The sequence below is a fragment of the Staurois parvus genome, unplaced genomic scaffold, assembly GCF_062004578.1.
Source record: "Staurois parvus isolate SC_StPar_1 unplaced genomic scaffold, SC_StPar_1.0 ptg000340l, whole genome shotgun sequence".
Taxonomy (NCBI): domain Eukaryota; kingdom Metazoa; phylum Chordata; class Amphibia; order Anura; family Ranidae; genus Staurois; species Staurois parvus.
The window spans coordinates 2,045,945-2,062,006 of NW_028318136.1; the positions used below are offsets into that span (position 1 = coordinate 2,045,945).

General features: G+C 42.9%; 1 protein-coding gene across 1 annotated transcript in view; it reads left to right on the forward strand.

Annotated features, from left to right (window-relative positions):
* Nucleotides 1-16,062, forward strand: part of LOC149456947 (calpain-2 catalytic subunit-like) — a 78,328-nt gene that overhangs the window by 13,653 nt on the left and 48,613 nt on the right. Inside the window, exons 2-5 of the mRNA XM_089684235.1 lie at nucleotides 4,537-4,606; nucleotides 11,688-11,806; nucleotides 13,430-13,563; nucleotides 14,196-14,364. Of these exons, the coding sequence (XP_089540361.1) occupies nucleotides 4,537-4,606; nucleotides 11,688-11,806; nucleotides 13,430-13,563; nucleotides 14,196-14,364 (492 nt within the window). The remainder of the gene's footprint in view (nucleotides 1-4,536; nucleotides 4,607-11,687; nucleotides 11,807-13,429; nucleotides 13,564-14,195; nucleotides 14,365-16,062) is intronic.

The window sequence follows — 16,062 nt, forward strand, 5'->3', positions numbered from 1 at the left end:
AAGGGCCGCACATAATGTTCAATATTTGCAATGCTTAAGAGGACTGTCAGAAACTGCAGACATAATAGAGCAAATGAGGGTCAGAGAGTGTGTACATTCATACCTAGCGATATCTTGCAGAAAACCCTATGAAACTGGGAATATGTTACATGTGGCTAGTAGAGATCAATGCTATTACCCTAATCAATGTTCCTACTACAGACTGCTGAGGTCCAAGGACTGCACATCATATACCAAAGGGCCGAGGACCGAAGGTATAAGGCCTGCCTGATTCGATATAAAATTTAAGTAGATCCTCATATTCAGGGCCACCTTCAGGGGGGAAAAGCCCATATACATGTAGGGGACTGGACGTCACAAGAGGGCCTGGGCCCAGTCATTGCTTTGGGGTCCAAAGCAGCTGCCCTTTCAGCCCCAGTCAAGTTGTCATGGAGAGACCTGGCCCAGTCATGGTGAGAATGCCACAGTGGCACCTAGTTAGTTTCCACACTGCGAGCGGGTGGCTGTGAGAAGGCGAACAGTGAGGGCAGCTAGAACCAAGAGCCCAGGAGGGAGAAGACCTCCACCACCTCCCTGACCTCTGAAGGGGTGAGCAACAGCAGGTGCAGCATCCCTGTTGCCTCCCAGATCCATCCTTCTCCAATCTTCTCTCTGCTCCCAGCTGCAGCATCAACAGTGACGGCAGCCCAGAGGGCAAGGACTTGCGAGAGGCACAAGAAGACAGGGATCTGCTGGAAGGAGCAGAGCACCCCTTCATCACGCAGAAGGAGAATGACCATGCCCACTGCTGGCCATCATGAACATCCTACTGCTGGCATGGAAGGTACCAGGCATCACACACTTCTACCCGTAGACAGGGACTAGGACAGGGGGCACGGGAGGGACTGCATACAGGGACAGGGCTAGGAGTCTCTCTCTAATCTTTCCCCACCCCACCCCCCTCTGTCATCCTCCACCTCCCCCACCCCTCTCTCTCATCCTCCCTCTCACCCCCTCTCTCTCACCCCCCTCTCACCCACACTCTCTCTGTTTCTCGACCCCCCCCCCCCATGGAGGAAATGGGATGGAGGAGATCAGACTGGAGGAGGAGGAGGACATGGGATAGGGGGAATGGGACTGGAGGAGATGTTATGAAGGAGATGGGACTGGAGAAGGACAAGGGATGGAGGAGATGGGACTGGAGGTAGAGTAGAACATGGGATGGAAGAGATAGGACTGGAGGAGGACATGAAAATGGGGGTGAGGGGACTGTAGGTAGAGGAGATGAGATTGGACAAGGAGGAGATGGGACTGGAAGAGCAGAAGATGGGACTAGAGAAACAAGAGGAGGACATGGGATGGAGGATATATTAGGTTGTGTTAAAAATAAAAGTGGGTGCACTGAAGGATTTGGTGGGATGCCCAGTGGGCGGGCCCTGGGGAATGTTGGTGGTCAGGCCCGAGGGGGGCCCAGGCCTAAAGCTGTGTAAACAGCCCTAAAATGTCTGATGGCTGCCCTGCTTATATTACATAGTTTTGGTGCATCTAAAGCAGCCTTTCTCAACTGGGCTGTTGCCGGAGGTCATCAGTGGGGCCACGGCATCCTAGTAGAGAATGGCTGTCAAATGATAGCAGACTCCCGATCCCCAGCAGAACTCTACATCGGCACTACGGGAGCTCAACACGGCATTAAATACAGAGTCAACAAAGTGAAATCAAAGAAGGGGAGGTGCCTTCCCTAATGTGTGCTGTGTATGTATGCGTATTTTTATATGTATATACGAGTGTGTGTGTTCTTATATGTATGTGTATGTGTGCACATTACTTTTAATCCTGACCCCTATTCCTGTACAATCAGAGCTGCTTTTTTAAGGCTTGTGCATAATAGCAACAAGGACCGCTGCTCCTCTGAAAAGTGATATATTTTCAGAGGCATTTGACAGGCAGTGAAAAGGCAATGTGTCACCCCCTCACTGCCTGTTTTAACCCACTAGATGTAGCATCCCTATGCTACAACTACCTGCAATGCACATAGTTGCTGGTAAGTTGCAGTGCAGCCCCATTTACTTATACTTCCAGCCACAGCATGTGTACACCCCCAATTTTTGCCTCTGCAGTTAAAGGGGAGCAGCGGGAGGTAAAGAAAAGCAGCTCAACTGCGTGTTTTTTCCAACCCCTCCCCCCCCCCAACCTCATATGTGAAGGAGGCCTTGGTTCACATCTGTACTGCTGTGTGCTGTATGTAGGGCAGCCCATTAATTTCAATGGGATGCCCTACCTGCAGGAACACAGGGACCACAACAAAAACACACTGCGTTTGGCAATGTTTGTAGTACCATACAAGAATTAATGGCACTCCTGCGCATCTGCTAAAGAGCATTACATATATCTGTGTGTTAGGAACGCGCGTGATTTTGCCTGCATGCCGCGACACACAATAATGTGAACCAAGGCTTAGACTGGGGTGCCTCGAGACTGAAAATATTTTTCAAGGGCATCTTGACTGGAAAAAGGTGGAGAAACACTGATCTAAAGGACCATGTACAATCAGATGGTAATGTGTGTGGCCAGCTTAGGGCCAGCTTTCAATTCAAATGTTTCCCTAAATAACGTTGGATGTAGTCCTGGAAGTTCTTCCAACCTCAGGCTTGTCTATGGGAACTCTTGGCTCTTTTGATGAGGAATTTGGAGGTGCATCTGCAGGAAGACACCTTCAGCTATGCCTTATCAAATGTAAAACAATGGAAACATTCCAACCAGAACAATCAGCCTTTCCCCTTGATGACATCTGTTGTCTGACAATATTTGTCATCTGCAGCTGCCCATGGACAGGAGATTATCACCTGATCCCAGGGGCGGACTGACCATTTGGAAACTCGGGCACTGCCCGAGAGCCCGGGGTCAGTAGGGGGCCCCATGAGATGCCCCTGGTACCTTTTTCATAGGCTTTTTTGAGTTTGGGCAAGGACACAGGGGCCCCATGATCCCCTATTGCCCGGGAGCCCCATGAGTTGTCAGTCCGCCCCTGCCTGATACAGTTGCAAATGTCGGGATTCAGCAGCATAAACACCCTTTAAATATATTGTGAAGAGTTTGCAGGTTGGTCGTTAAATAAGCACAGAAATGTTTTAATCAAAACTGAACCAGTTTAGCCAGACCTGTTCCACCCACACTGCACTACCAGACCTGTTCTGCCTTGCTGCTACAACAAAGGAGTCAGTAGTTATTTTTTAACATTTACATTATTTGAGCTATTTTCAAAGCTCATGACCATATCAGGTAAAAGTATCATGAAAAACTTAGTACACATAATTGAGTACCAAAGGCAGGACCTGCAAACAGTGGCATAACAATAGACATAGTAATCTACATGCAGCTGCTATGGGGCCCAAGGTGGGTGGACCCCATTAGGGAGGATGTTAAAGAAAATATTAGAAATACATATTTTTACTCTGTGCAGTAAAGTTGGTGATACACTTAAAAATTTCTCTTGTTCAGCCCAGCAGGCTAAGCAAGAAAAAGCAATAGATTACTCTATCCACACCAAAGAGAATTGATGGACGAATCTCCCACTGCTGGTTATTGTATTCTCACAGCTGTCACAGTACCCAAACAGGGATTGCATCTGATTGACTAGAGTCACCATTCTGCCTTCTTTTTTCCCCCGATTTCTCAATTGAAATTTGTCGAGTCATGTGGTGTCGACAGGGTCACCCAAGGGTAGAATTTGGTTTGTGTATGGCCAGCTTAAAGTCTAACTCCAGGTTATAGTGAACTTTAAATAGTTTGATGAACCAAGCTGGTCCAAACATACTGTACAGTTTCCTTCATTAACACATACTCCTGCTGTGAACACTGTATAAACTGTATGCAGCATTAGCTACATACAGTATACAGTGCTGCCTTCTAGCAGCAGGTCAGAGACTTCCCATCCCTTTCCCGGGACAAAAAAAGCTTCCTGTCCTGTTCCTGGAATGAGAAGCCTTGTATTTTCTGAATGGATACAAAGCTTCCTCTGAGTGGCTGAGGTGGAGTTTGTGATGTCATCCGCCCACCTCTCCACCTCAGCCACTCAGTGAAAGCTTTCTATTCATTCATAGATACGTTCCAGAAACGGAGAAGGAAGGCCCGTTGCTGTAACACAGTGCTGTATACTGTATGTAGCTGATGCTATATACAGTTTATATAGAGCATGCAACAGGGACATATACTAGTGAAGGAAATAGTTTGTGTGGACCAACTTGGTTCACTAAATCTGGAGTTAAGATTTAAAATGCATTTGCTCAGCTGTCTTATCAAGTGTATTGCCTTCAGAATTTCTGCTAAAAAAAAACAAAAATGAAACCTGTATGCCTAATGCAGTTAAGGACTCCAGAGTTTCTCCTCTGAATGCCCAAACAGCCAAAGTTTGGACTGAACCTAGGTTTGGAGTGAACTGTTGGCTCATCCCTATTGTGTACATAAATATACTATTTCTAAAGTGTTTTTTGTTTTTTTTTTTTACCAAACATGCTCGTAGATGCCTAAATACAGAAAATACATGTTTTCCTTTTCCAGGAGATCTGTAATGTTCCTCAGTTCATCTGTGAGGATATGAAGTGGACGGATATTTGCCAGGGACACCTGGGTAAGTGTGCACAGTAAAGTTTATTAAAGAGTTTGTCAGGTTAACAATCAGAAAGGAAAAAGAACATAAAAATACTGCTGTAATTACTGTAATAACTTCAATAATGTAAAATGTCATCTATAAAGAGCAACAATCAACACAGGCACATGGGCAACAACAAACTGCCAGTAGATGCTCTGACACCCACTTGGGCAGCTTCCTTGGAAAGATCTATACAGGAAAGAAAAAAAAATGAATCAATTGCCCTAGTGTGCTCAGCCTAGTGTGGATAAAGGAATTGTTCAAAAAAAATGAAAGCATCTGTAGGAATTCATATGTCCCAGTATGTGCTACTATTTCAGCCTAAAGAGGGTGGGGGGGATTAAAAAAGAAACCTAGAAGGGGAAGGGAGGAAATGGTCAGTGCTGCCCAGCATGAACCCCAGTAAAATGTGTTAATACTTAATGACTCAAAAATGGCAGAAGTTTAGGGTAGTCAGAGAATTCAAGCCATGGAAACAACAAATCCCAAAGCTTGGGAGTAGTTTTCATTGCTATGGCCAAGAGCTCCTCTATTCCCATTACATGGTTCAGTTCAGTGACCCATTCCCAGATGGTGGGTGTTGTGGGGGTTTTCCAATGCCTAAGAATGAAAGCATGATCTGCCATGAGCAGGAAGCGAAAGAGGCCCTTTATGAACAATTTGATTGATTCCAGGATCACGGAGAGGAGGGCTATGTCCAGTGTGTCCGGCCATGTTTTACCAGTAATAAGGTGGCTCATTTAAAATATCACTTTCCAACATGGTTGAATGGTGGGGCAGGACCACCATATATATTGATGTGTACCACCTGGCTTTCCACATCTCCAGCTTCATGTTGGGTAGTGACGGGATAAATGTGTGCAGTGTGCTCGGGCAACGGTACCATCTAGTCAAGATTTTATAGTTCAGTTCCTGTGCTTGTGAAGATAATTTAATTTTGAAAGTATGGAGAAAGGCTTTATTCCAGTCCTCTTGGGAGGGACTGCATCCCTGTTTCTGCTCCCAGTCTTGGATTTAGAAGAGATGATTGGGGCAAGCATGTGACATTAGAATTCCATACAGTTTGGAGATGGCATGTGGACATTGTTTGTCAGAAAGGCAAAGTTCCTCTAATGGGGTCAGGTCTCTGTGTAGTGTCTCCTTGTCGAGCCCCTCATAGTAGTGTCACAGTTGGAAATAATGTAACCACTGGCCACAACGTGGAGTGAAGGAAGGTGTGATTTCTTGCAAGGCTTCCAGCCTGTTCGGGCCCAACACTATTTGAATGGGAGATGGTTTCTCAAGTTGCCAATGAAGAAAGCATTTGGTATTCAGCCCAGGAGGGAACCCCAGGTTCCCCAAAATCTGAGTCAAGGAGCGGGGACAGTAGAGGCATCAAATTGAGTGGGGTTGGATGGTTGGAGGGGTGAATCCAAGGGAGAGAGGTTAGCAGAACGGGAAAGATATCAGATTCAAGGAGAACCCATTGTTTAGAGGGGCCATGGAGAAACCAGTCTAGGACCCTACATAACACCACAGATGAGGGATAGAGTTCAAGATGAAGCAGTCCTGCCTCCCCATCGATGTGGTGCTTTACCAGGATATTGTAACGTAGGCAGGCTGGAGATCTAGACCAAACAAATGTAAGTATTTGCAGTGCACCTGAGTGGTAAAATAGGCATGGAACCTGGATCGGAATCGTTTAAAAAACATACAAAAATCTGGGGATGATGTCCATCTTAAAGGAGAAGTTTAGCCAAAGCTCATTTGGCTGTACTTCTCTTGTGGATCACAGCAGTTCAGTTCGTTCTACACTTTGTGACCTGTTTTCTGTCGCTGCAGGCTGGGGAAAGATGCTGACTTTAAAGTTGTGATTCCCCCAGATGCCTGGATTGGCAGCTGGCTCAGCTTCTCAGCGAGAGGTTAACAAGGGGAGATACAGTAGTTTACTTGGTGAAGACACACCAGGATCTGGACACCAAGGTATTTAATGGAGCTTTGTCCACAATGGAACATAAACTTGTCAGCAAGAAGTTCATGGGTGCCTGGAGGCAGTGAAATATCAAGGCATTGAGACTTTGAAGTATTGACTTTGAAATTGCTAAGAGAACTAAAGCTCTCCAATTCCAATAGGATTGAAGGAAAGGCAATTTGCAGGTCGATGACATGGAGTAGGAGATCAGCTGTGAATAAGCTGACCTACAATACTCACTCACTCCCTGTATAGATTTAATTGGCCTGCAATGCGTTCGCCAGGTATTCCACCGCCATGATGTACAAAAGCAGGGAAAGTGGACAACCCTGGCACATGCCATTGGATATATGAACCAGAGCTGATAACAGCCCATTCACCCTAATGTGAGCTGTCAGGCAGGAATAAAGTGCCATGATTCTCTGTTATGAACCCATGGAGTAGACCAATGTGCTGCTATTGGTGAATTTTCACAGGATTGTATTTAGCTTAAGCAGCCAATAGATGATTAATTTGTTTTTTTTCATTCAACGGAAAAAAAAGGATCAATTCTGCCATCCACACAATTGAGGTGGATGGGGGAATCACTCCCGCTAAGCCTTTGTATTCTGTGCATAGACTTCCCTGCCATCAGAATACACTGATCAGTGCTGCCAGCTATAGCTGGCTGCAGCTGGCAGCTTTGATCAATTGACATTTATTCAACAGATTGGTTTCACAGATGTTGATCAGTTGATCAACTCCTGTACAACCAGGCTGCCCATATATGGATCAAAATGAAACTGGTCCCTGCTGAACCAGCTGAGTTTGGATCCATATGTGGCCCTCTTTACAGGTAAAGTAGGTGCTACATGTAAACCATAACTGACAGCAGAAGAATCCCCTCTCTTCTCTTTCTCTTCCATTAATTTGTTTCATTCTCCCCTAAACAATGGTTCTTTTTGCATCTATTTTAAACTTATTGTATATGTGAAACTCACATTGTAAAACAACCCAATCAGTTTAAGGCTCCATGCACACTAGCATTTTTTATAAGCTCAAAAAAACGCTAAAAAAAAGCTGGATAAAAAAGCATTTTTGTGCCGATTTGTAGTAGTGTTTTAGTTTCGTTCAGAACTGTTTAGGAGCTTTAAGACAATATTCATTTATGTCTATTGTGACCTACCGTACCTACCTATTCAATATAAAAGAAAGAAAAATTTGAACTTCGGTAATAAATAGTATAGTATTAAATGCAAGCAATCAGCTGCAGAGTTGTGTAATAAAATGTGTCCATTATCAATTGGAGTACAGCTGGGGTCTCTTTCAGTTTACTTACTGTATTTAAATGTAGGTTGCAAGAGGGCCACAATACACAGTACTTAACGTGCATGCTACAGTGTAACTCTGTGTAGATACTTTTGCTTTTATGTGAAATCTAAACAAATGCATAAACATTTATTTTACTAAGTACTTCTAGTTATTGGGAACCTTTGACTTAACACACCCCTCCCCCCCCCCTTTCGTGATTGGCCTCTCAAGCGCTTTCACAAAGCGGATAGAGTGAGACACTTGAACCCAGTTTAAGCTGGCCATATACAAAGCAAATTTTGTCCAGTTCCTGAACCCACTGAAACTCATTTCTCATGGGTGGCCCTGTCTACACTCTCCCACCAAACATCCTTCAACTGAAAAATCAAACTCGCCTGGTAGACAGCTATTGGCTTAATAGCGCCTGCATCCAATCTGTTTAGCATGAATAGAAGAATCTGTTGAATTTTTCAACATGCAGGCTGAGTGAAAAAAATCTATTTGTGTATGGCCAGGTTTAGTTACATAGGACTATTAATCTATGGTCAAGTTGAACAAAAAGAGCAGGGGTTGGGGAGGTGTCAGCGAAGTGAATATGTTGTCTTTTAACCACTTCAATACAATTCAATACGAAAGACGGCTACAGCGCAGATGTCTAGCTCTGGGAGGACATCCAGAACCCTGCCCCCTGCATGCCCCTGGCATGCTCTGTGATCGATGTGTCCTTTGGACACAGCTGATCACAGATCGGGGTAAAGGGCCAATCACAGCGGCCCTTTACCATGTAATCAGCTGTGTCCAATCACAGCTGACCACATGTAAACAGACTTGCAGGTATTGGCAGTCATTTCCTCACATGCGGTGTGTGTGTGAGGAAAGGAGAGCCAATAACTGGCAAGGCTGTCAGTACATGGTTTACACTGATAATCAGGGCACTTTGTCTTGTTTTTCTCTCTTGTTTAGCTCTTGGACTGAATTAGAGAAATCAGATAGATTCCCCCTGTCTATGCTAGACACCAAAATGAAGGAATCTCCCGTTTGCTATTGTATTTGGACATTTTGACGACTGGCACCCCGAGGCTGCCAGAATAACCAAACAGTGCCTGCAACTGGTTGGATATTGGCAATGTTCGGCCGACAATTTTCCACACAGCTTCTTTGACAAAAGTTGATTTGAAAATTTTACTTTCCTGGTGCCGACATTATTATTATTACTATTATTATACAGGATTTATATAGCGCCAACAGTTTGTGCAGCGCTTTACAAAATGAAGGTAGACATTACAGTTACAATACAATTTGGTACAAGAGGAAACAGAGGGCTATATACATGTAGTATGTTGCAAAGGATTGGCACCAATAAAAGAAAATGATGGTATTTGATACAATTTTCCATTTTTGTTGAGCCAGATGATACTAAAAGGATTATTCACAGCTCGAATTTTGGTCATTTCAGCATGAATCAGGGAAAAATTGAGCCGTGCATGGTAGCCTTAAATCGTGACTTATTATGGTTGAAAATCATGAAAACATTGAGCTGCAAATATTACATTGTACATTGAGCTGCAAATATTGACACAAAGGAAAGTTAAGTAAAGAATTATTTCAATGGCAAGATAACAATGCATAGAATGGGTGTAGCTTAAAGAGATCATTTTGCAATAATACTCTCCCTAAAGTTTCACTATAAATGGTGGCTGGGACTCCATCACGTAGCCATGATGTGTGAAGTCATTAGGTGAGTATTAGAATTCAAATTCTGATATTTGTTTCTGATGTCCATGTTGTTACTGCAGCAAATAAACTCCCTAACAGACTAGACTGCCGTGTTTGCATTTCACAAAGAAAGCTTAGCCAGGGTGCACATGGCGAGTTTTACTAGTGCAATCATGCTACTCTTATGGCCTGTGATTGTGATTAATCACTATCGATTATCAACTGCAGTATGTTATTGCTAATGATAGCACAGTGTTCCAAGTTTGAGAGATACTGTATTCAGTTGCATGTGTCATTAATGATTTATTGGTGCAATTGTAATAGCAAATGTTGCCTGTGTGCGCCCAACCTTATAGTTCCCAGCAACAGAACTCATGTGATCAGTAGTGCAGTAGCTGACACCATTGCATAGTTTTCGGCATCCAGAGTGTGTACCAAACTGCATATGTTGCCTTTCTGATACCATTTGCAGTTAGTAAAAAATGTAAACACAGAAAAAAAAAATCAATTCTATCTTCCAAAGAAATTCTTTCCATGTCCACTCACATACATTGTGATCTGTAGGTTGGGTAGGTGCAGTGTGGTGCGGTGTCAGTAAACACACAGAGGCCCAGAGTGCAGTAACCTATGTATTGAAGGACTTTCAAACAGTATAACAACCCAGCCGGGAAGCTCACCCGACCAGGAACTTACAGTCAATGCAGTGGAGAGTGAGCTTTAGGCCCCAAATGAAGACAGCTCTTGCCAAAGGGGGATGGAATGCAACCTGGTCGGTCCAACCCAAAAGGAAAAATAAATATTGGTGCAACGCTAGATGTTGAACAGAAAGACCTATTATTTGGCTTATAAACGCATGTATGGAATAATGCATTATGTATATAATAAGTAGTAAACATCAATAGTAATAGAAGTGCTCTGAAAGTGAACGAATAGATCAGTTTGTGAATATTCACGAAAAACGCATGATAATGATATGTGTGGTGGTAATATATTGTCCAAATTGTCTTTAAATCAGGTGCAATCTTCAAATTATTTGTATAAGGTCCCAGAGTGTTATTTCTCCTTAGGTTGATGTATTAAACATACAGAATGCGCACTTACCAGATGCGCTAATAGAAAGCGCGTTGTATAATGTGCTCCTGGTATACACAGGTCCCTTAGGTGTAGTCAGAGATGCAGCCTGGGGGTAGATGGTCTTCCTCAAAATGCTGAGGTGCAATGGTCCATATTGGTAGCTCAACCTCTTCAGGGTACTGGGACACCAACTGGAAGTGGTGTTGGGGGATTTAAGGTGCTCAATGCAGAGCAAACATTAGGAGTATCCCATAGTGTAGTATTGATAAGATGCTTTATTGGTAATATTAAAAGTTATACTAAAAACGTACACAGAATTGCAGTATGTATGAAAGTGCCACAATAAAAGGCGCATATGATATGCACATGAATAACTGACCAGCTGGAAATATGAAGTGGCCGCGGGATCCCCATGATCCGACGGCTTGATGTCAACAGCTTGCAAGGGCTCCTCCTTAACGCGTTTCGAACTCAGCGTTCATTCTCAAAAGGGGTATGCCTGTGCCAACCCAAAAGGAAGCTTGCTGACATGCAGACGTAGGCCTTGAGCTGTCCTTACTCCTCCGGAACCTGTTCCCACCGCTAGTGCTGTCCCTGATAAACAGATATGCTTTTCCTGCACTAGCCACTTTGCAAATGCGTGCCAAAACCTGGGTGCAGGGACCTAAAAAGATTCAGTGTGACCCAAGATGGCTGCCAGGGTCACCTGGATGCAGAGTAGCCAACTGGAACACTGCTCCAGGGAACTGAGTTCTCTTGACTTCCCCATCCAGTTGCACTGCCACTCCAGACACGTGCTACTTACAGTGAATGAACTAGACTGTACCTGCCTACATGCCTTTTTTGTGATGCATGTTTAGTTCTTGAGTTTATCAAACCCTGAATGTATATGGCTGATATCAAATTGCACTTGCCACTTGTATTGGGAGGAGCCGTTGTGTGATCTCAGTTTTTGTGCTTGATGATGTAGTGTTCTAAATACATTATCTTCATAATGACTTAATTAAAATAATTTTTGTGTGTTTGCAGGTAACTGTTGGTTTCTGGCTGCTGCAGCATCCTTGACTGTTTACCCTCGTCTCTTGGAGCGAGTGGTTCCTCCCAAGCAGAGTTTTCAGCAGGGTTATGCAGGAATATTTCATTTTCAGGTAAAACTATTTCGGAAAGTTCATTTTTACAAAATTAGATTGTTTTCCTGACAGAGCTTATTTGCTGTTTTTGTGCTTTTATTATGTGCTAAACGGGATAATGCAACTGTTTGCTTCAATCACTCTTTATCACAGTTTTTTCTTCTGTAGAAGAAATTATCATCTATTGTGTTAAAGTAGACCTATCATTGAAATTCACATTTAAATAATAGAGCAGAGGTACCAAATTCCAACACTATTTCAGGAATTTAAGAAAAAAAAAAAAAACTTTCATTTCTTGCCATTAGTGAAAACATGCTGGTTTCCAATTCATGGCCTCTGGCTGCTAAAATTGTAGGTGTTTCAGATCTATATGGACTGCAGAGTGTTTTTGTATTATAATGGTGGACCCTGTTTCTTTTTTAATTTTGTTTTGATGGGGTTTGGTTTGTCTGAATTTCCTTCCCTTCACAACCAATCGTGGTAAGGTTGCCACCCGGATGGCATTTTACAATGGGTAGATGAAATTTGTTGGCAATGTTGTTTGTAGGAAGAAGACCATAATGTCTGTGGCAGCCACAGCCTGAGGACTTATGCTGTGACAAGGACACGAATGGTTTTTTTTTACTAAAGCTGGAGAGTCCAAAATCAGACTCCCTTCTGCATAGAAACCAATCAGCTTCTAACCTCAGCTTGTTCAATGAAGCTTTGGCAATGAAACCTGGAAGCTGATTGGTTTCTATGCAGAAGTGAGTCTGATTTTGCACTCTCCAGCTTTAGTAAATAAACCCCGAAGTGTCATGTTACTCTTCATTCTCAGGGCTGCTGCTGATGATGATTCCATTTAGACCTCCAGGCATTACTGTTGAATAAAGTTGGGAGGCGATAAAAGCTCTATTTTGTTTGACCCAGTTGACCACAGTGGCTAAGGAGTTGGAAGTTGCTTTTATCTGTTTGTAGATTTTCAATGTTTACAGCACACTATCAGATTTTCTACACCATGGGGCTATGTTAAATTACAGGTAATTTTTATCCTAATTGGAATTAGTCTATATTGTGATAAAGTTGAAAGCAGAAAATCATTTGTGAACCACTGACAGAGTTTGCCCTATGAGGCCCGTCACCCTAATAGTAATCGCTACTTTTATTACACCTGTTTCTATGTCACTGCCAAGGCTGAATTTATATTTCATGCCCTCCTAGGCTAATTGTCTTGTGCTGCCACCATCCTACCCCAATCACCTAGCTAGTCTTGGTATCACACTAACTAAGATGCCATAGCCAGCAAGACATGAGCTAGAGGATAGAGTGATAGTTTGCCCTCTTATGCATCTTTACATATAAATGAGCACTGGAAGAGCAGTTTGCCTCTGTAGGTTACCCTGATCTGCTGGCAGTTCAGTTTTAGATGTAGGGACCCAGACTTGGCAAAGTGTAAGCACAATGTACAAAAGCACACTGACAAAAATGCACAAGCCTTGCATGGACAGCAGAAATGAGGACCGAGCATGATGGCACTAGCAAGCAGGAAACCCACAAAATATTCTGGCTATGCAATAATCTGGCCCTGGCCATTGGAGGGAGTAGGTTTAAGACTTGTCTTGAAGTTTTAATTTTAATGGTGCACCTCTTTATCTGTTCTAGTTCTGGCAGTATGGTAAGTGGGTTGACGTTGTGATTGATGACCGTCTTCCTACCAAACATGGTGAACTGGTATTCGTCAGCTCAGAACAGAAAAGTGAGTTCTGGCCCGCTCTGCTAGAAAAGGCCTATGCCAAGTAAGTAATCGTTTTTTAAACAGAGCTAAAAGTTTATTTATATTTGTTCATTCACCTTGAAACGCCTAGGCAACCACTGCCAAGCCTGCTATATATATATATATATAAAACACATGGAAGGAAGGTAAACAACATGGCTGCCAGATGGTACCACACCTATTTCAGTGCTTTGTTTACAAATCTTTCTGTCCATGTTACAATACTGTTCCACGTATCAGGCAAAATACAAAATTTAAGGAGAGACAGCAAATATAACAACTTTATAAATGTATTTATCGGTAAGGAGAGACAGCAAATTTACAATTGCTTTGTAAATAGTGTTTACTATCTGTCCTGATAGGTTGTTGTTTTGTTATACTTGATGCAGTGTTCAAGTTTGTTATGAGGGAACACCACCTTTTTTATTTTCTTGTTTGAGGACCTACTGTAAAGAAAAAGCAGCATATGCAGGGGTTGCCAAGGAGGAGCTGTCAGTAGCTTTTCTGTGATTCCAGTTGACAGTCATATGTGTTAGATACCTTTATTTCACCTTGTTGCGGTCCGGGCCAACAGATTGCACATGGCACACTACACAATTTCTAAGTGTTTCTGTAAAATATAACTTACTTTAAGCAAAGAAAATATGTCCTTAGGTTGAATGGATCCTATGAGGGCCTGGATGGAGGCTGGGTGAACGAAGCCTTTGTAGATTTCACAGGAGGAGTGGACGAGAGTGTGGACCTCAAGATTCCCCCTCCAAATCTTTTTCACATCATTCAGAGTGCGGTGGAGAAGAGGTCACTCATGGGAACTTCCATTAATGTGAGTAGACAATGAAGAAATTATCATAAGTAACGCAAATGAAAATATAGGGTTTTTTTTGTTTTTTAATAAAGCAGAAACATAATCAACATCACCGTCCGAAATGGACAAAGGACTGGGTAAATGCCGTTTTTGTGTAGCAGCTAAGTTAATGAGTAGTTCATTTTTGTATGTAAAATGCAGCTGGAGTTATTAAACCCTGTAAACATCAAGAGAGGCTACAAGCACCTTTGAAAAAATGTCTGCGCTTCAATCACTGGTTTAAAAATGCAAACTGCTTAATTGCAATTTCACAGTCACCTAATTAAAAAAAACAGCTTTGCATTACTGTTGAACCACCACACAATTTTTGCTGATGCAGAACATGGACCCCCTCAGTACTGGGTTGATGGGATTTGCTTACCATTTATACCTTGAGAATGTAAAAATGGCAATTTTATGGGACAGTATTCATGAATATAGAAGATATTTAGAGTTAGCACACCAAATATCAAAAGAATGTTTTTGCAGTATAATTGTATTCAGCATATATAGAAGGGCTAAAGATAGTACAATAGGTACAAATAGCATAGTATGTTACAGCAAGCATAATACAAGAAGAGTATCTGCTGCACTGTTTATCCTTGTTAAATATTATATTGTTTATCACTCAATAGTATAGCAACTTATAATACAAACTTATGGTACATACTAGAGATTATTACCCAAACAGAGCAATGGTAATAAATAGCAGTGCCAGACCCTGGTGAAAAGAGAGAGAGGAGGAGAGAAACCCAATACTGCGAGGTTGAAAGAACCCCCTTTCTCAAGGACCTCCTGCCTTTCCTACCCTCTTACTACAGACTCCTTACATACAATGGCTGTATTTTTCAGGTACCTCTCTGGCTGGCTGTGTGGCATTTTTGTAAGCTGTGTACCGGGTGGGCTCTCCAGGATACAGTGAAGTCACGAACGAGGAAAGCAACCCCAACACCAGCTTTTGCCACAACAGAATTTTACTTAGATGTGGCAAGTAAACACAACCACAAATGCTGGGAACATAAAATAAATTTACATACACCCAGCCCAAAGGCTGAGACCCTTGTGCTGCACAGCACGGCGCCTTCTGATGGATGAAGGTAGAAAGTGAAGTAATTTACCTACTGGCAGGCACAACTAAGCTTCCACACCTTATCTGTTATTACCCTAAAAGAGCAGGAATCAGTGTATGGGTGTACGGTATGGGCTAGCCTGCGGTGCAGCACAACAGTTTACAATCTTACACAAATCTACAGTATTCCCCCTCCCATAACTGGTCTTGTACCACGTGCCTGATTATTCCTTCTGAGCAAAACACCAGTCTGCCTTGAGTTTGTAGGATTTTATCAGTTCTCCAATGTGAAATGTCACTTTAAGTGGTGGTGTCCTTCCAATAATCAGTAACAACACTTGCGGCCTGACACAAACAGAGACACTAACTATCGGCCTGGACTCAGTCTCTCAACACTGAAATGAGGTGCGTGCATGATCTTACCGACCCGGGTCTGCTTTGCATCTGCTGGTGACTCTGAACAGAACAAATGTTGCTTAGTTCCTCTGATCTCATCAGCCTTCCTGGCAGCAATCTCTGGTTAGTGAGGGATGCTTTCACACCTGGATGTCATTGGATTCTCAGCTCACACGGCCCCTGCATTCAGCATCGTCCATAACATGGCTTCT